Here is a 20,283-nt window from a genome sequence, read left to right on the forward strand (position 1 = left end):
GAAGAGTGAGCAGCGAGAAAGCTTACATTTCCAGAAAAAACTCCAAGAAGAAAAATTACAACTGCTCAGAATCTGAGGTCTAAGCATCTATTTTACAAATAAGCATTGATATGGATTTAAGAGCACACACACTCTTAGATCAAATCTGAGCGTACGCACACACACACAAATAAAGACTTAAGCAATGTGATCCAAAATTAAGCTTAATTTATTAGACAGCTGTTTAAATTTCAGAAAATACAACTCTCTGTATCGCAAAATATAGAATTTTCAAGTAAATACTCAAGCTGGATAAAAATCAGTTACAAAGCCTTGAAAAAGACACCAGAAACAGGTACATCACTACATACAGCTAATGAAGTTACGAATCGGTGAGGGCAGGTGGCTTGTGATCGGGACACATCTGAAAGTGATTTTGTGCCCGTGTAAAAAATACAGCCAATTCTGTATATTAAGACATACAAGCAACAAAGACTTAGTTTCAGTTTTATCATTATACAATTATGAGCTAATGATATTGGATGCACTTTATTTTATAGTACATGCACTTAACACGAGGCTGTATAAATGTAAGGTAACAGACTTGAGTTAAGGTTAGGTTTAGGGGCTGCTCACAAAGAACAGGCTTTTGCTTTTAAAAACTACAGGCGCCGCACAAAAAGATTCAGATGCAGTACTGATGAACTGAGAAATCTGCTAAGGTTGAGCATTTTCAACTTGCACAAGGTAAGACACTGAAACGTAGAGACACATGGATATAAAAAAAAAAAAAAAAAAAAAAAGTCATTAAAAACCAGCGCAATGGAACACAAAAACTTGTTCTGTGTGAACCAGCCATAAAGCCCAGAGTGTACTTCATTATACTGGAAGTATACTATGTTTGCAGTACTTTTATGCTCAGCTCCCACATCTTCCTGGATTTTTTTTCTAAAAAAAATAAACACCTGCACTGAAGCACTTTATGAGGGGGTTAGGAGACTAATAATTATATTTTACCAGGATTGACGCAGACACTGGACAATAACAACTTTATTTCACTAAATATTCAAAAGGATAATATTTGAAAGGTTGTACGTACACTAAACATTAATTTATGGCATATTTACTTTTTGCATTTTTTACATCGAACAGAATTATGCGATAAACGAATTAGGTCAAAAATAACCTAAAAGTAACCTGATTACCTAAAACGTGTATCGGATTCCATCACGGACTACAAATTTTGCCACGTAATCTGGATTTGTCATGTGACCTACTGACGTCTGTTGCATTGCTTTTCTGCCATTCATAAATCCGGGTGCTTTTTTCCCCCTTACTGTTCATTGAATACTATGCATCGGAACATAATACGGTTGTTTGTGTGCCGTCTTTTTTACATACTAGATAGAAGGGAAGTACTCCATCTCAGGCACAGCATCTGTCTGGCAAGCTTTTTCGCACTAGTTTTTTTCTGTTCAAAAGGTGGCAAAACTGAACTGGCCCTTCATTTCAGTAGAGATGGGACGGGATGAAGCGTCGAAGCAGGAGTTCACAAAAGTTCAAATCATGTCATTCACTCTACTTAAAATTGTTCCAAACCTGAATGCATTGGTTTCTTCTGCTGAGAATAAAAAAAGATGATATTTTGAAGAATGTAGGTAACAAAAAGCTTTCTGGTCCCCTTTGACTCATAGTATTTTTGGTTGCAATTTATTAGTTATTTGGTTCGAGCCGAGTACCTAGTGTTTACCTAGTTATTGTAATTATTATAATAAGAACGTAGTATGCACACTGGTAAAAGGACTGTGAAAGAAACTGCTTCTATATTTTTTTTTTCCATACTATGTGGTTCAATTCAGACAGGTTAGGAACTACACGAGACTGAGTGAATGACATTTTTTGGAGAACTTCACGTCAAAACCGAAGTATACTCCGGACCATAAGGTTAGGTTCAGGGTAAGAACCTAGTTATTATTATAGTACATACATAACAGGACTGTAAAATAAAGTGCTACTGCGATATTGTAAAAGATAAAATTGGCTTACTCCTAGCGTTCCTTGACTTTAACTGAAATGAAACGAGGATACGATGACGCTTACAAAGTTCTTATCAGGTCCAAAGCTGCTTGACGTACTGTAGTGACTGAACTGAATGACGGAGGAAGAAATGCGAGATGAACCCTGCACTGTAAACCAACATTTCTAACACTAAAATTACAGCAAGAAAACAGACCCCTGCTTTAAATACTGTAATGCAGCTTATACTCATTCGCTATGTTAAATGACAAGCCATTCAAAAAAAATCCTATTTGTTTTTTTCCCTCCAAGTATTTAAGTTTAGTCAGTAGAAAATAAAAAATACATTAATAAATAAGTACACTTCCCTTATGTCTGTTGTGACTGGATGGCTAGTGTACATTTGCATAGTGACTGCTGGGTCCGTTCAGTGTGAACTTGTGTTCTGTGCCGATGATGATGAAGACGATGATGATGGTGGTGGTGGTGGTGGGGTGCCTGGACCTCTGTGTGTCTCAGTAAACCCAGTTGACAGGGACCCACTGTGGTTGTGTGGTCAGCTGCTCCACAGCTGCCTGCAGTTTCTCAAAGGCCTTGTCCAGATTGTCATTAACTATAGTCAGATCAAAGTAGTGATTGTACGCCCGCTTGATCCTGGCGCTTTCATCCACTGTTTTCTTTAGGTCCGTTTCCTAAAAAAGACAGTAAGGGAAGTTGATCACACTTGGGCCGGAAGTCGGACAGTTTTTCTAAAACTTTCTTAACGTGTAACGCGTTCCTAAAAGTAAATTAATGTGTGGAAAAAAAACCTCTCCCTCTTATCATACGCTCTCTGTTCTCTGCAGCCATTTCATTTGAGAGATTTTGTGGCGTGATTCATTTGAATACTCTCCTATAAATTGTGTGTCTGAAAGGGAAACTCCTACAAATGCATATTCAATATCCTGACGATACTGTTTTAATGCAAAAAGTTTATTTACTGTCAGTAAAACAGGCCCCTTACTCTCTGAGCTTATGGCAACTCCAAATGTTTCTACATTATTGGGAGGGGGAAAGGAAAGAGAGAAAGTGAACTTGATGGACAGAAATGAGCCTGACCGTGAGGAGCTTGGTTGTGATCCCAGCATCCACCACAGCTTTGTGCATGGCCCGTAGTGTGTCCAGCTCTGGAGCAGCGATGAAAACAACGAATGGCATAAACTCTGATGTCTTCAGTACCTTTAGCGCCTGCGGAGCACATTCAGCAAAAGACCGAGCTTAGCTTAAGCCAGGATTAAGCCATAGTTCAATTAGGGAGAAACAAGCAATACTGATGTGCATCTTAAGACAAAACAAAGGCACCGATATGGTTTAAGATCAGTCAGTGCAAACAGCTCCGACTTACATTTAGTTCACAAACGTACAAGAACATGTTCAGCTCTTCTATTGTCCTACTCCTACAGATTGCAAAGCATTAACAAAACCACTCGCCTGTGGGTTAACGTCCAGTATGCAAGTCCGTCCCGTGCGAACGACTTCATGGATAGAGTCGATTTTTGTTCCATATAGATTACCGTCGTACTCTCCGTGCTCAAGGTAGCGGCTCGCCTTGATGGCCGTCTCCATCTCCTCCCGGGACACAAAGCAGTATGACTGGCCGTCCTTTTCGTCATCACGTGGACGCCGAGAAGTGACTGAAAAACATTCAATTCTGATGAGCTTTTTAATGGTAAAATGACTTTTGCTTTTTAAAGGGACAGTTCACCTTAAGCTGGTCTCCACTGACTCGCATAGTGTTTTTCGCCCATGCTATGGAAGTCAATGGGGTCGACTGAAGGCGAACTATCCCTTTGAAAAGCAAAATGTTAATGTTGATTATATACTCACAAGGTACAGTAGTTCCATATCGCAGCGGGTTTAACACAATCAGGCGGTTCTTAAGGCTTCTCCGACCCACTCCTTGTGCTCCAATCAGCACAAGAGTTTTTCTCTGGAATGGAGGCATCTTTGCTACTTCCTCATATATCTGTAATTCATGGCGGTCAAATTCTATTCGAAAGAGAGAAGTTTTGAAAGTTAATATTAAACATTTTAAAAATGCACTACCATAAAAAAGTAGGAGTAATTGTTTAAATTAAGTTTTCTTCTTTTTTAAAAGAACATGCTCATGATTTCTGAAAGGTCATGTAAGACTAAAGACTGAAAAATGCAATTTATTTGAAATAATAAATACATTTATAGCGTTGCAAAAGATGTCACATTCTGATTAATTTAATATAACATTAATCATTAATAATAAAAAACCTCTGCAAATCTAACCTGCATTTTTCGCCGTCAAGTACATCATTTTCTTTTTCTTCTTTTTTCCAGTTAATGTCCCGTAAAGGATTCCTAAAACAAACCCACAGGCGGAACTTGATTGTTTACAGCATAAAAGCAATAGGAAAGAATGTCAATATATCCCTAAAATAGCAGAATCCATAACTAGAATATTACTAAAAATAGATACAAATGTAAACCTCTATACCTGATCCATCCAGGTCTCTCCTTACAAAAGCCTTCCTCTTTTCCTCAAGGAACTGACTGGGGATCAAGCCAGTGCGGCCTCCATTTATAACACATGCCTAAATGAAAAAGCTTCAATGTCAGATATTTGAGTATGTGTTTGGTACACATCACCTGGTGTTTAAATTACTTATTTTGTATGACAGTAATTAGTAGTTAGTAGTAGTCAAATAGCTATAGAAATTCTTCTGTGGACAATTCTGGCATATTTCTCTTTTTTTGACAGCATACAATGAGCTCAGATACAGAAAAGACAGTACCTCCCTTTAGTTTCATACAGATTACATCATTAAATATTTGTTTTCAGATGCAGGAAAGACTGTACCTCGCTGTCGTAATGGATTATACAAGCAGTTAATATTAGTTTTCGGTTTTAATTTGTTCATTAAAAGGTGGACGCTAGCTTTCAGATTCAGGAAAGAGCTACCTCGCTTTCATGCGGATTACAGAATCAGATAATATTTGTATTCGATTTGAATTCTTTCATTTAAAAATGTAGACACCAAGCGTTCAGATACGGGAGAGACTACCTCGCTTCAGTTTCATTGGGATTACATAACCAGAGAATATTTGCTTTCGGTTTTAATTCATGCATTTAAAAGTAGACACTTCAAGCTTTATATGGATATATTTGTAGATTTGATTGATTTTAGTCAAACTCAATATTGACTTTTGAACTATTGAAATTATTTACAGTATGTAACTGTAATTACAATTACCAAAACTTTTTTTTATTTAAAAGTAATGTGCGGAGCCGGCCCAAGGCATAACCGAACTAAGCAGCTGCTTAGGACCCCATGGCCACCAGAGGGCTTCCAAAAATAGCCTACATGAAATGACATTTTATTTTAATTCTTTAATTTGTGATATATTATGTTGAGGTACAATGGTAAATTATACGCAATATTAAATAATCTGTACATATTTATAATAATATGTACATATTTCGTTATTTCCACATCGTTCTGCATCTTTCTCTTTCAGCGCCAGCCAAAAAAAAAAGGCATGAAAACTGATGGCATTTTGGGGGTGGAGGGGGATGAATTCAGGCTATCGTTAGCTAACTGTGCTTGTTCTCATTTTTTTTCCACTGAACTCTATTAGTAGCAACAGAGTTTCTTTTTGTAAACGCACCCCTGATCAGATCAGACCTCGGCTAATTAGCTTAGCCTTAGGTAGGGCGTCTTTTTGTTTTGTTCGAACATCAAAACATCAGCAAATAGACATTTAAACATAACATTTTACTTGATTAAAGTTTTTGTCTTCCACGTAAAGGTAACTTTCCTGGGTATATCATTTTGTAATAAAAACAAGCTTCCGTTTCATAACCCGATAACAGCTTAACATTATCTACCTTAGCCTCCGTTTTGGGTGCCATTACGTCTCCATTAGCTCGCTATAGATCAAGAGTTTCTGTTTTACAAATGCTCTCGGCTGTTTAAGCTTTATCATAAAAATTCAATTACAAATAAAATTACAATTTTGATTAATATTAATGTCCTGTAAATGCTTCGTCTGCTGGTTTATTTGGCTACTTTTCAGTACACCACATTAAGTGTGCCATTTATTACGTTAAGACGCTGAATGTTAAGTGCAAATTAACACCTAACTACGCTTGCAAGTTTCCAACTGTTAACATAAAAATATACATTAAAAAAAAAAGGCAAACAATAGTATAGTGTAAAAAGACACAATAACAAACAAAACTGATCATGGGTGCGTTAGATTTGTGTGAATAAACTTTGAAAATAACCAGCAGCACCGAGGGGCCCCCGAATACAATTGTGCTTAGGGCCCCGCTGAGCCGGCCCTGGTACCGAATTACACACAACGCTGCACACGATCCCAAATCCTACCAATACTCAAACTTAACTACCTTACCAACAGTTAATAAGCAGAAAATTTAAAAAAGGACATAGTCATGGTAAATGGTTTGTTAATAAGAATTAAAATAAAGCGTGACCCAAAAAAATGGAAATGCTTCTCACTTGCCACCAGTTGGGGTCCTCCTTGTTCACTATATGCAGGATGTCTCCTTTAGAGAAAGCCAAACCCGCCTCTTTACAAGGGATCAGATTATCCGTGTCAGGATTGTAGTTGAAATGTGGCTTCAGATACACCTTAAGGGCAAAGAAAGTGTTGTTATTCCCGTTTATTAGCGTGACTCATTTTAAGCTACTAATTATAGCCTAAAAATGCAATCATGTCATAGCTCACGGGCAAAAAACTAATCTCTATGCATATTATGCAAATGAAAGATTATATTTAACAAAACATCCAACCAAAAAACTAAATAAATGATAAATAACTTTTTATATTGTATTGACGATGTGTGTTGTGTAATGCTGTGGGCCAGTTCACGTTGTCAGAGTTATACGGTGATCCTCCTGGAAAATAAATGAATAGTAACGGAGACGGCCTGTGTCGGTGTGTTGTAAATGGGCTTCTCTATAAAAAGGACAACAGTATGTTTTCACATGAAATATTTACGGATCCTAGCGGATCTTTATCAGTGATGATTTCCCAACAGTAAACACACAGCGGTCATTCACTGCACACAACCAAACCACTGACTAAAGTTCAGGTCTAAAAAAGACAGAAAATGTAGGTTTGGCATAAAGAATGGATCCCTAAACCCTCGCCCCCGGTGTTTGCTCTCAGACGGTATTTATTCAGGGAAAGTGGGTAGAGGACATGCTTGCACAGAAGCACACTCACAGGGTTGATACGCAGCAGCACTGTTTTGAGGAGCAGGACTTGAACCAGAAACTGTGCTGTAGTCATTTATGGCACGAGATAAGCAGGTTTCACAGGTCCTTTGCACCAAATACATTGCGCGTTAATGTCATTTATTAAATCTTGACTCATTGTGGTGCAAAACGCTTTTTGCTAACAATACAAACATTTAAAGATAATGATTAAGAATTTGATGATCTATTTCTCTCCAGGCACAGATCTCCTTAGAGTAAGTTTGTGCGTGCGTTTAACTCCTCCCACCTGCCCTACTTAGCGCAGGTCATGTTATTAATAGGGATAACCATGTTCAGTTTCAGCTCGATGGCATTCTAAGTGACCCAGAGGCCAGGTCTCTCCTTTTTCCTCCTCAAGGACTGTTCGAACCCATTAGCCATCGGAAGGTTATACAGTGCTAAAATCAGGACGGCTACGGGACAAGGTGCACTCTCAGCGCTAGCATTTCAGATGAGGATGATCTTGCGCAAATTCATGCCAGTTTTTGTTCCACCAAATGTAATTTTTGTATGGGTTTGCCTCGTAACGTTCACAAAAATTTTAGACAATGTAATAAATAAATTAGGGGTGCACTGATACCGATACTGTACTCGTTAAAATGCCCTGATTCTGAGCGCAGATACCACAAGGCACGTGAACAGTACTGAGCTACTGCAATGGAGCAGCTCTAATGTGCCATCACCTTAAATAAAAACTAAATAAAAACAACAAAAACAAAAGTTTGTACAATACATTTCAAAGTGCCAACCTATTTTATCAATTAACTGAGCTAAATAACATTTTACATATAGGTTAAGAAACCAAAATAAGTCTGGTACTTTGTTTCTGTCAAGTACCAAAAATAGAAGTATCGGTATCAGTCAGTTGTGGGAAGTGATATCGGTGCATTCCCAAGATAAATACTCAAACCCAGTGCCATGCAATGACTAAACACAAAACTGACTCGCAAAACAAAAACTGTTGATTATGTTTTTAATTTGGAGTCATTTAACTTGGGTTTGCGGTGATTAAGTGCTGTGCTGACCTGTGCGGCTGGAGGTGTGTCCCTGTAGCTGGGCAAGATTTTGAGCGTGATGCTTCCATTGCAGTCCCTCAGCATGTGCTGTAATGCCATGGGGTCTTTGCCCACCTCTCGGCCGTTCACCTCTCGGATGACGTCACCTGCGTGCAGCATTCCTTGCCTGTCAATCATGCTGCCGTGCATAACACGAGCGATGACAAGGTCACCGTCCTCCACCCGGAATGTTACACCCTAAAAGAGACGACACTATGAATCTCAGAAATGACCGAACAAACAGACATACTCTTTATTAAGAGATGAGAGAGAGAGAGATATTATTTATATATATATATATATATATATATATATATATATATATATATATATATATATATATATATATATATATATATATATAGAAAGAGAGAGATGTTATATGACATTGTTATAGTATATATTTCTTTTCTTTAATTAGAACATACTATAATGTAAAATATTATATTTAGGGCTGCAAAACAAATAAATCACATTCAAAATATAAGTCAGTTTATATAATAAATATACAGTATATACATAGTATGTATATATAAATACACACATCCTCATGTATATATTAACAATGTTATAAAAATTATATACAAGTAGATATATATATATATATATATATATATATATATATATATATATATATATATATATATATATATATATATATATATATATATATATATATATATATATATATATATAAAATACACAAAACATCATGTAATCAAACTTCTAGTTTAAATACAATTATTTTGCAGGCCTAATTATTAGATTTAGTGCTGTTTAACAATTAATCACATCCAAAATAAGTCTGTTCACATAATTGAAAAACAAAAACATATACATACATGTATAAGGAAGTACATGTGCAAGATATATATATATATATATATATATATATATATATATATATATATATATATATATATATATATATATATATATATATATATATATATATATATATATATATATATATATATATATATATATATATATATATATATACATACATACAAAAAAATATATATATATATATATATATATATATATATATATATATATATATTTTTTTTTTTTTTTTTTTTTCTATATACACATTAGAAGTTCGTATATGTAATCAAAAACTTATTTTGAATGTGATTAAACATTATATTAAATTGTGTTACATTATATTATAAAAATGCCACTAAAAATAAAATTTGATATAGCATTATATTACCTTATATTAAATGCCACTGAAAATAACACTTCTTTCAGTGACATTTTAATTAAAAATCATTTTAAAGCAACCCTAAATAAATGCTATTTGCAGTGGCTTTTAATAGAATTAAAATCAATAAATGAATACAAGGTTGTTTCCGGTGACCTTTTAACCAACACCCCGGTGGATTTCTGACCTTGGCAGAGACACAATGACATTTTACTAGGTGTTAAAAAACATTGTAGCCTGCCAAGTATAGATCTGCTCAATACCGCCTGGCCTTCGATCTTCCTTGTACATGAAGGTCTGATTTAACAATTAAACCTAGATCTTGTTAATGCAAACACAAACTTTCCAACCCACACACACCAAATGGCACTGCGTGGATTTGAAACACAAGCTGTTAGCAGAGACACTCTGCAGAGCTGAAGATCTGACCGACTGTGGGATCTAATCCTGTGAAACTGAGAACATCCGTCACTCACCAGAGGCTCTCCGGCCTTCTTCTGGATGCTGATCATGCGAACCGTGTCAGCCGGCATGAGGGATGAGCTGGCCATGCTGGTGGAATTGGTGCTGGTGGGAGGAGCTTCATATGACTTAGAAGCCACCTTGTCGTGAGCTTCTAACAGGGACTGAAAATACCAAGAGAACACAGAACAGAACAAACAACAAATTAACAAATAAATCATCTACCTTTAAAACACACACACAGGACCAACTCATTTGTCCAATATCTCAAGTATTTATCTGTGATCTTACTACTATGCTGTTGAGAAAGCTACAGGATGAATAAATAAAGTCAACAAAGTCATAAAAGAGGCCATCGGAGAGACACACAACGAGGTTTGGTACCTGGAAGTGAGGTTCCTTCAGGATCTTACAGAGTTCTGCTGCTCTTTCATCATGAGTGGTCAGACAGCTCATATCAGACAGGATCTCACTCACTAGCTCCACGTTATTACTTTGCACCGCCTCCAGCTTAACATCCTCCAATCGCTCGTGAGCCTGAGAGAGAGCGGGCGGAGACAAAATAACTTGAGCGTCTTGCCAAGAAAGTGATTAATGGATTACTTGTAGATTAACAAATGCACTGCCAGGTACACTTCAGATGGAAGAGAGTTTTTAACAACTGTACAGAGTCAATAAGAATAATTATTTAATCAAGTGTCTCGGCACTTAAGATTTTTTTTTTTTTTTAAATACTGAAGAATAAAACTGCATCATGCCTTTGTGTTATTTTTCCAAAGATTCTATTAATACATTTGATTGTTTTACGCTTTATCAGACTTTTACAAAACCTTTATTTAAATGAATGTTCTTTTTGGATAGTCAGTAAAATGCATGAATTAATTAATGTGCAAAGACTATTTTTGTTCTCAATCATGTGCATTTAACATACATAAAACTCTAGAAATAAACTTTCAGGAAAATAAACGCAAAAAAAAAAAAAAAAAAAAAAAAAAAAAAAAGGTCAAACTTAATTTTCAACTAATTATAAAAAAAAAAGTTGTATACGTGTGGTTGAAGTTGTACAGTGGAGGGGATTTTTTAAGTTTTTATTTTGAGATTTACATGAATATACACATGCACTTAATAAACAAATCAACTTCTTGCTCTCTCAGTCTGCTCCCCATCAGGGGTTGCCAAGACGGAATAAACTGCACAACACATTAAAAAAAACAAAAAAAAAACAATTGTGTTTAAAAATCATTATACACTGAAAACCGTGTCAGCACAGGATTATTCAGGGGAAATAGACCGTATTAACTGGATAATAATGCAGATCAAACCCCCGGTCACTTGTAAACTAACTCTTAGAAAAATCAACAGACAAGATAGTAACACGGACTATGTGTTTCTTACAATAGTGTGTTAGTTCCTAATCAAACAGAGTGAAACTCAACCAGTATATCTCACAATCTAAACAATTTCACACAGCTATATTAAGAATAAGAAGAGGCCCCCTGTATATCACATTCTTATGACCTGTGACAACGAATAACCCCTGGCCTCATAAATACGCTGATATTTAGCAGGCTGGCAAAAGCACTTTAATTTTTTTAATAATTCAAATGATTACTTTAAAAGTACCATGTATAATGGTATTCAATTATCTGATGTCTCTTAATAGCTATCAAACTTAAGGAGCTAAAATGAAGTATTAATTAATACCTTAGCAAGGGAACGAACTATGGGACTCTCCATAATGCCACGGAGGAAGATGAGGTCAATGTCTTTGGCTCCTGTTGAAGGCGGCAGCTCCTTGAGGTTATCCAGCACCTGCTGCATGGCTGAGGGTCACACACACCGTTTACACACGTCATTAAAATGTATATAAAACCAAGATTGGAATTAAGGTAATTAATAAGGGAAGGGGAAAAACACACACACAGAATAAAGCAAATGCCCAACTGCAGATACACATTTTATAACCTTTGTGTTAAATCCTTAACTACTACATCCAGTGTATGATAGGGCCCTTAAAGTTTTTTTGTGAGCTTTTGGGCTGGAAATCATCCACCTCACTTCCTGAAAGAGAAGTCCGAAACCCTCTGTAGGGGAGACCGGAAGAATATGGACTTAAATTTACATGAACTGCACGTCATAGTTCAGCAACTCTACGAATGCTTAGACTCCGGATAGTAAATTTCAAAAATAGTTTCCGCAGCTTCCTACAGCTTGGCAGGAAGTGGATTTTGGATCCTGTTTACGGTCAACACAACCTACTGCTTTTCAGTAACAGAAAATGACAAAACAAATCCATGTGCATGTTACTGCACCGGAAAGCACTCTGACAATAATGAACGACTTGAGAGCCTCGAAAAGAGAATATTCATCACGAAGAGGAGTAATTTGCATAGTGCAAACAGTAACCATTTCCATGGTGAACCAACCCACACGGAGACCTCTCCCTCAATACAGCAACAAACCACACAACACGGCGTGTCAGCGGAAGCGGCTGAAAGAAAACACGGAGCCGAGGGTCATACATGCAGGTCATTAAGCCTCCGAGACGAGCCATTTCACCAGCGCTTTTCTGTAACCTCTCCGTCTCCACAGAGCTACACGGGTCGCTCACTACAGAGGAAAGACGCATTAGACTCTGGGAGAGTTATGAAGTTCACTCAGAAAGACTGAAGACATCTTAGCGGTTTCTGACCCATACTCAGAAGCAGCAGTTTTTTTCCCAAAAGCTCTATCATCTGCGGTCATGAATAGATGTGAACTTGATCAAAATCGGATAAAAGTTCAGTAGCAACTGACTGGAAGCAAATTCACTGATTGCTTAAAATGCCAAGTTCTGTCAGGAAACTTTATGGCACAGGCTTGATGTGTGGTAAGGAAAAATAAGGATATTAATAACATTAAACTACAAACTGATTGGTTCATGTTGCATACAGAGCCAATAAGCTTAACCACTTTAAATTTAAGTGGTTGTCATCCACTAGAGCATGGGGTACAGGCTACTCAAGTTCAGTTTATCTACATAAAATACAATGACCCACAAATTACAATTTGTTTCATCAACCTTGAAGACAATATTTGCAGATTTACGGGTTAAAAAAAATTATTTAAATCTTTCTTGTCCTAGTTACAATTTTTTTTGCTAAACAAAATAATTTACTAGAGTTTTTAGTAAAAAAAAAAAACCCACATTACACTACTCAATAACGTAAAGTAAAAAAAAAAAGATTAATAACTTTGTGACAAAGATTTTTTTAATCCTGTATGAATTTCATTTTTTTCAAGTCTCATCTAAATGCAAAACACAACACAAACACAAAAACTGATCCAAATCTTAATTTGAAGCATCATCACTTTCTGAATTGTTCTATTTTGATTGTTTCCACAGACAGCAGTGTTTATATTCGAACTATAAACTTTATTCATTTCGTAAAAAAAAAAAAAAAAAAAAATCCAACTGCCTAATACTTTGGTCTCAAATTGTAAAATATGCTGAATGACTGCAGACCTTAATGGGACGCCTTCTGAGTACCCCTACACTAGAGCATTTCACAGCATGCTTTCACAACCCTCCGTCCTCACCAGCTCCACCTGTATTGCCTAGATATGCTACTTGTGCAGCAGCAGTACATCAGCAGCAGCGAACCAAATCTATTCAGCCTCGACTTGTCCAAAAAAAAAAAAAAACAAAACTATTGAAGCCATGCCAACCGTCCCATCTGTGTGTTTGTGATGTGTTTGGATATCACACACATCACGCACACTAACGATCTACAAAGCATCCTATAAACCTATAAGAGGCTCTAAGGTGCTGCTTACCTGTGCCAGACTTGGCATTGGCAACGGTCATTATTCCTATATTGCAGGGCAAGTTCACGGCTAAGACAAAAATTGTCTTCAATTGCAACGAGAACCATGCACCTGGGGACAGGAAGAAGCAGGTCCACATCAGAATGTTTATTTACTTCATCATTCTGTGCTACTTTTCCATTTTCAATAAAAACAGAATGAGAAACTCATGAGAGGTTATGAGAGACATTTTTATCCATGCAGTCTCGGCTAAGTGCATCAGAATCATCCATTTAAGTAGTCTTTGAAATCTTGTATCACTGAAGGCCTTGAACAGTGAATGAGGTGAAATGAAGAGAAAAGGACTTTACCCACAAACACGCCATCTTTACACACAACAGTCCATCCACACGATCAGAGACACGCGAACAAAGATATTCTACGAACAAAATCTGAATCCGTTTCTGACGATTGTGTTTAGATAGAAGCACATAAAATAGGTTTGGCATTAAAAAAAAAATGGTAACAACATTTCATTCAGCATCTCTGGATCCATAAAAGCACCAGTAATCATTTGAGAAAAAAAAAAAAAAAAAAAAAAAAAAAAAAAAAGTATTTTCATGCACGTCACTCCAGCACAGAATATGTTATTCATGTTACAATGACTCACCTGCAAAATTAATTTCAGGGCAGTTCACAGAACTTCTGCTCAGCCTCTTCTCATCTGGACTCTGGAGCTCATGAAGACAAAAAACCCTGTAAGAAGTCATATTTCTAACATTACTAAAGAAAACAACAACTGTGAGTCCTGCATACACTACATAGACGCTGAAATCTGATTGAAATGCTTGTTTTAATGTAGAACAATGAGCATATAATAAAAGCAATAACAACAAAATACAGCTCAGAAGTTTTTCTGAAAGTAATAAAAAAAAAAAACACTTCTGCATGATCACAGATGGTGGTGTATCCACTATACTTTTAACATGTGCTTAACAGAACAGATATGTTAGGGAACTAAAATCAAACTCGCATACACTTCCATTCAAATGTTATGGTATATTATTATATTATTAATGCAGTATATTCATATAATTCAGCAGGGATGCTTTAAATTAATAGCAAAAGTGACCGTTAGGAATGTTTTCATTACAAAAGATTTCCATTTCAAATACATTTCCAACAAACGCTGTGCTTTTGAACTTGCCATTCATCAAAGAATCCTTTTTAAAAACGTATAACTATTTCCTCAACCGTTTAACGATGTTTCTCGAGCACCAAATCGTAAATTAAATCGTTTACCGATATTAACGTTTCCACAGAAAGGGGAACTTACGTTTCACATTCAGAGCAAAAATCTACGTGTCTTTGCAAGTCCAAGACGACGCGTATCCATTTCAAGGAAGCAGAACAATACTACGACTGTGGCAGCAGGTGTATACAACAGATTAAGTGCGAGCGTGGAAGTTTAATCTGATTGGGAGTCATTATGAGATCAAGAGGACAGCCTTCCCGTCTCACTTCGCAGGGGGCAATTTTGTATGAAGCCACGAGAATCCATAAGAAACTACGTCGCATACAGGGTTTCTATAACTCAATCCAACACCATTATTTATTAGAAAAAAAGATACCCTTTTTAGTCCATCACCGCTGCACAGCTATCAGTATACTGGTGCGGGCAGAGTAATCACATGCTGCTGACTCGATCCGTCTTGTGTGGGGTGTGCTATGAATCATTGTACAGCATGTGCGGTCGCACAGTATTCTGTAGAATAGCATGTTCACACTTATAGCTTGAGGCCAAAGGGTTGGGGAAATATAACTAGGCCAAGGTGTTTCAAAGTGGAGGAGCGTCAAAGAAAAGCTTGCGTTCGACATTGGCAAAAAATTTCAATAAATCAAACGTTTGCTTAAACTCTTGCGGTTTACGGCCAACGCTTTGGGCTAAATAACAGAATCACCTAAAATCAAAGATGGAGTTTACGGTAAGGCCATGACAATTTTTCTTCTGTACAAATAAAAATAAAATTATTTATTATTTATACACAATAATATTATTCACAATATTACAGAGCTTGATTTCATGTCTAATTTATTTATTTTTTTCTTAAAAACAATGAATGACTGAATTATGACCAAACCTAAAAATCACATAAAATGTGTTTTAAAGTGCACCGTACGTTTTAAATATTATATAAACATGCAACCCATTAATTGAGTGCAACACATTTGAAGTGCTGCGTTTGTTTGACATGCAAACAAAACGGTAATATTACGAAATATTGCTAAAATTGAAAATTATTTTCTGCATTTTAATACAATTTAAATTGTATTTGATTCGAGTCATGTCAAAGCTGAATTTTCTTTCCAGTCTTCGTTGTCACGTGACAACCATTATTTTGTGGAAATACATTTATTATTATTATTATTATTATTAATCATAAACGTCCTTACTGCCACTTATCCCAAATCTCACATTCTTGCTGAATAATAATAATAATAATAATAATTTCACACTTAATTTAAATGAGGGGGAAAAACTATCAGCTAACATCTCACCATTTTTTACATAGAAAGCAAAAAGCAATTAAGAAATGTATGCTCATAACATGGTCTACTTGAAAACTGAAAACAGAGGTAATTATGAATCAATGAACAAATCACATCTGTGCGTGATTCAGTGTTTTTCCCTCTTGATTTGCTATAAAATCGGCCATTCAGTAGTTTGAAAAACAAAAACTGGTCTATTTGAGATTTAGATAAACGTATACGTGAATTGAGCCACTGAGACAACCGGACGCAAATCCAGATGCAATTCAGACCCGCACTACTCTGTCGTAAATGAGTTATAACGCCACAAAGGCCAGTGACCTGCTTTCATTGTTACGGGCGACTCGCGCACAGATGCCCGTCCGTGGCGCGTCTTATTCACATACGGTTTCAGTACATAACCCAAAATTGTTAAGGTTTCCAGTCACGCTGGACCGTACGTAACGTTACGCGTGCGATTTTTATGATGGCAACACAAGCGCACGTGCGGCCCATTCAACTTCAAGGAAACGCGCGGCGCGTGGCTCTCGCTTCTACAAACCTGAATCGTTTTCTCCGTTACAAAGTTAACATTGTGCCCCCGCTCTCTTCGTTTTCACGGTTTTTTCATTCATAGCTTGAACTGGCCGCGGCAGTTAGCTTTAACGGTGTAGCCGCGGAGCGCTAGCAGCAATCAGCTGTTTATTATTAGACGGCTAACTGGATTTAGCTGGTTAGCGCTCCAATCAAAAGTGTCCCCCAGCGTGAGACAGCTGTACAGACAGCCACGTGTAGAGCCCTTGCTCACACAAACACCCGCATCCACAAACCCAAATCATTCGCAGTCCCCAAGACTTACCTCACTGACCCCCCTGGGTGGACCTGTGTCCCGGTGAGAAATTTAAAGCCCCATGAATTTCCCCAAGCAGACAGAACGAGGCACTTATCCTCTCTAGCGCTCTATATGTCAGTCAAGGCGCTCAGACCCGCCCCTTTCGTCGACGCCCGTGTGGAACAACCAACCAGAGGAGCGAGATGCGAAAGGACACGCCCACTGACTGTAGGCCGTTCTGTGGGATTACTGTATAATAGCATGTGCGACTCATTTGTGAAATATGTGAGGCGTTTATGCGTTTTCTCCTCCTAGTTTTTTTTACTCAGGGTGTGTACGACCATGCAACAGTGTCGAATGATATGGCATACATTTAAAAAAGATTTTAATACCCTTTATAAAGACTCTATTAAGGAACTAGGGGTTTTGACAATTTTAGTAACGTTAGGTAATAGCATAAAGAATTATTCTGTTCACAATAATGTTATCACACTAAGCTACATCTTCAGGTGATGACCTCTACTTTAAGCTTATTGCCCGGAAGAGGGCGACATCAACACATTTAAAGCATTTACGCGCAATGGATATTTTACATAAACATAAATTATATATATAGGCTACATACTATAAAAGCTGATATCCCACAAACTTCTCAATACAAATGTGCATATGAAAAATGGCATTTTATATCATGGTCTCTGGCCTGTATTTAATCGTACATCATGCTGTATATTTCCTAAGGTTTTGTTCCCTGTTGATATTAAAAGATATTTTAGAGACATTTCTCTTAACGTCTGAAAAGCAGCCAAAACTTAAGAGTATATTCATGAATTCTAAATGTTGCTAGTCTTTTATGAGGTTTAAAACAAGTCTCTGATTTAATTATATATGCAACCCCTATTATTAATTTCTTCAATGCATTTAATTCACAAACACTGTATATTAAATAAAACAGAACATAAAGGCCAAAGTGTATGAAAACAATATGAGAGCAAATGTTTAAAGCTGCACACTGCCACTCTCTGGTCACAACTGATATCACATGGTGGATGGCAAAAAACTGTGAAGACATGAAAAAGAGAGGAAATTATATAATTTTTTTTTTAATGTAAAACACTTAAGGCAAAGATTACACAAAAAGATCACATTAAGTCTTTAGCTAAATAAAATGTAGTTTTAACCTGATTTTGTCGCGTTCAGTCCTGATTCCTCATATATGTCGTCTAAGGACTGCTTTCCGGTGTCTCTCTGAACAGCAGACTCAAGAACATGAGCTCAGGGCTGCTTCTCTTCCCATACCTCAATCCGTGCAACAAAAGCATAAAATTACCTTTTTTTTCTTTGTAAACTATACATTTCAAGACTAGCTATAGTCCTACTTCATGCATTTCTTTGATTAATTTACACTTTTTTTCTCATTATTATTTTAGGATACCTTTGTCGTGTGATGAGCTTGATGTAGCGTCGCAGCGCAGTATAGTACTTGGTCATGTCCTCCTTAGAGATGGCTGTGTCAGGGGGGTATGGAATCACATATGCATCCGTGACCGTCACTATCCACATCACAGCAAAGACCATGAACACCAAACGATGAGGGGGCATCCTCGGGGGGAAAAAAAACATAACTTGGTTTTCATGGTATGGAAATGGAAATGCAGTCTAGTTTTCAATAATTACTTTCTTTGAATTCAAGACAAGACTGGAGCTTGATGTTTAGAAAATATATTAATATTACATATACACACACACACACACACACACGCACACATACATACACATATACATATATACACATATACACACACATATACATATATACACACACATATATATGTATGTATATATATACACACATATACATATACACATATACATATATAAACACACACACACATATATATATATATATATATATATATATATATATATATATATACACACACACACACTGATGTATTGTAATGTCTAAGGTAAAACTATTACACACTATTTTTCAAGAGGGGTTTGAACTAGGTGTTTAAAACATGAATAGCCTATAAAACCACTATTTTGGCTTCTAACTAGTTCTCACAACTATCTCAATTGAGTGGAAACATGTCACAACCACCTATAAAACAACAAAAGGTTTTTAAAACGTACCTTCCTCTGACGCCTGGCTTATTTCGTGTGAGGGTTTGATTGACAGCGTGGATCACTTTGATCTCAGACGCTCCGACGAACTGAAGGAGATCGCTCGGGTTTTATATCTGGAGAACATCTCAAGAACGACACGGAGGCGTGTCGTCGTTACACGACGGCTAAGAGGGGTATACTCTTTAAGACCATATGCTAACTATTCCACAACTTTGCAGGGGGGAAAAAAACTGAAAACGCCTTGAATGCAGCTAACAAGCAGGTTACTGAGACTCGTCTCATCACCGTTGCCAAATACGCTTTAAAACCAGTTGTTAAGTTAAACGGATAATACACAAATACAATAAATAACGATAACTTACTCACCCTCACGACGTTCCAAACCTGTAATGATTTTCTTCGTACTGAAAACAAAATATTTTGAAGAATGCTGAAGAAAAAAAAAACCCGAAACATTTCTGTCAGTATTAAATGTTACGTCCCAGAACATGATTCAGAAGCATTTTAGCACAGGCGTCGGAGTAGTTCTTTAATTCACTGCATGTCACGATCCTCTCTACAAAAGAACATGTTAACGTCTTATATTTCACGATGCTTTACTGTAGTAAATGACCTTGGGTCATCAATTTTTCATCCCGAAAGATAGCAGCAATGTCAAATGCCTGATTTCTGATTTCTGTCTGATTTCCAATAAGTGAAAACCATCGTTACGCAACACTTAAGATCTCAGCCTGATGAGCTTCTTCCTAAGTGGCATAAATTGTACCTTTCATCATGTCAGGACTGATGCTGAAAAAAAAAAAAAAAAAAGTGGCTAGGGGAGTACAAGCAACAATAGAACACCAGGTGACTTATCCAATGATCCAAGGTCAATAATCACAGAGATTTCATATAAAGGGTGCATGTCCAATCAAAATGTGTTATTTTCTCACCAACCTAGCGGTAAAAAATTAACACTCATAATTTCCAAATTTCCAAACCATCTGCCCT

General features: G+C 36.7%; 2 protein-coding genes across 6 annotated transcripts; both read right to left on the reverse strand.

Moving 5' to 3' along the window:
* Positions 1–187: 187 nt before the first annotated feature.
* Positions 188–17,333, reverse strand: pals2a (protein associated with LIN7 2, MAGUK family member a). Of its 5 annotated transcripts, XM_043261735.1 has the most exons (14): positions 17,188–17,333; positions 14,470–14,555; positions 13,830–13,931; positions 11,718–11,836; positions 10,398–10,550; positions 10,028–10,177; positions 8,315–8,542; positions 6,528–6,659; positions 4,502–4,598; positions 4,294–4,365; positions 3,862–4,023; positions 3,466–3,668; positions 3,094–3,222; positions 188–2,687 (listed from the first exon to the last, which is right to left on the reverse strand). In XM_043261735.1, the coding sequence occupies exons 3-14, from the start codon at positions 13,858–13,860 to the stop codon at positions 2,511–2,513; spliced, it is 1,653 nt and encodes a 550-aa protein (XP_043117670.1). In that variant the 5' UTR covers positions 13,861–13,931; positions 14,470–14,555; positions 17,188–17,333; the 3' UTR covers positions 188–2,510. The 5 variants fall into 5 exon arrangements, with proteins under 5 accessions (XP_043117670.1, XP_043117672.1, XP_043117674.1 ...); XM_043261737.1 differs by lacking the exon at positions 13,830–13,931; XM_043261739.1 differs by lacking the exon at positions 13,830–13,931 and having other exon boundaries at positions 14,470–14,530; positions 17,188–17,268.
* A 1,031-nt stretch (positions 17,334–18,364) lies between these two features.
* On the reverse strand, positions 18,365–18,762 carry LOC122360915 (pro-neuropeptide Y-like). Its single transcript, XM_043261754.1, has 2 exons — positions 18,596–18,762; positions 18,365–18,459 (listed from the first exon to the last, which is right to left on the reverse strand). Exons 1-2 carry the CDS (start codon positions 18,760–18,762, stop codon positions 18,384–18,386), a joined length of 243 nt encoding a protein of 80 aa, XP_043117689.1. The 3' UTR covers positions 18,365–18,383.
* Between the last annotated feature and the right edge of the window lie 1,521 nt (positions 18,763–20,283).

Source organism: Puntigrus tetrazona, chromosome 16 (assembly GCF_018831695.1).
Source record: "Puntigrus tetrazona isolate hp1 chromosome 16, ASM1883169v1, whole genome shotgun sequence".
Lineage (NCBI taxonomy): Eukaryota > Metazoa > Chordata > Actinopteri > Cypriniformes > Cyprinidae > Puntigrus > Puntigrus tetrazona.

What these genes read in the sequence shown, in the direction of transcription:
- pals2a (XM_043261735.1), bottom strand. Translation starts at nt 13,860, where the DNA reads ATGACCGTTGCCAATGCCAAGTCTGGCACAG. An exon ending in TGAAGGAACCTCACTTCCAG is followed by an intron (nt 10,178 to 10,397) that starts GTACCAAACCTC and finishes TGGTATTTTCAG; the next exon opens with TCCCTGTTAGAAGCTCACGA. An exon ending in ATATGGAACTACTGTACCTT is followed by an intron (nt 3,669 to 3,861) that starts GTGAGTATATAA and finishes AATGTTTTTCAG; the next exon opens with TCACTTCTCGGCGTCCACGT.
- LOC122360915 (XM_043261754.1), bottom strand. Translation starts at nt 18,762, where the DNA reads ATGCCCCCTCATCGTTTGGTGTTCATGGTCTTTGCTGTGATGTGGATA. An exon ending in AAGCTCATCACACGACAAAG is followed by an intron (nt 18,460 to 18,595) that starts GTATCCTAAAAT and finishes GCACGGATTGAG; the next exon opens with GTATGGGAAGAGAAGCAGCC.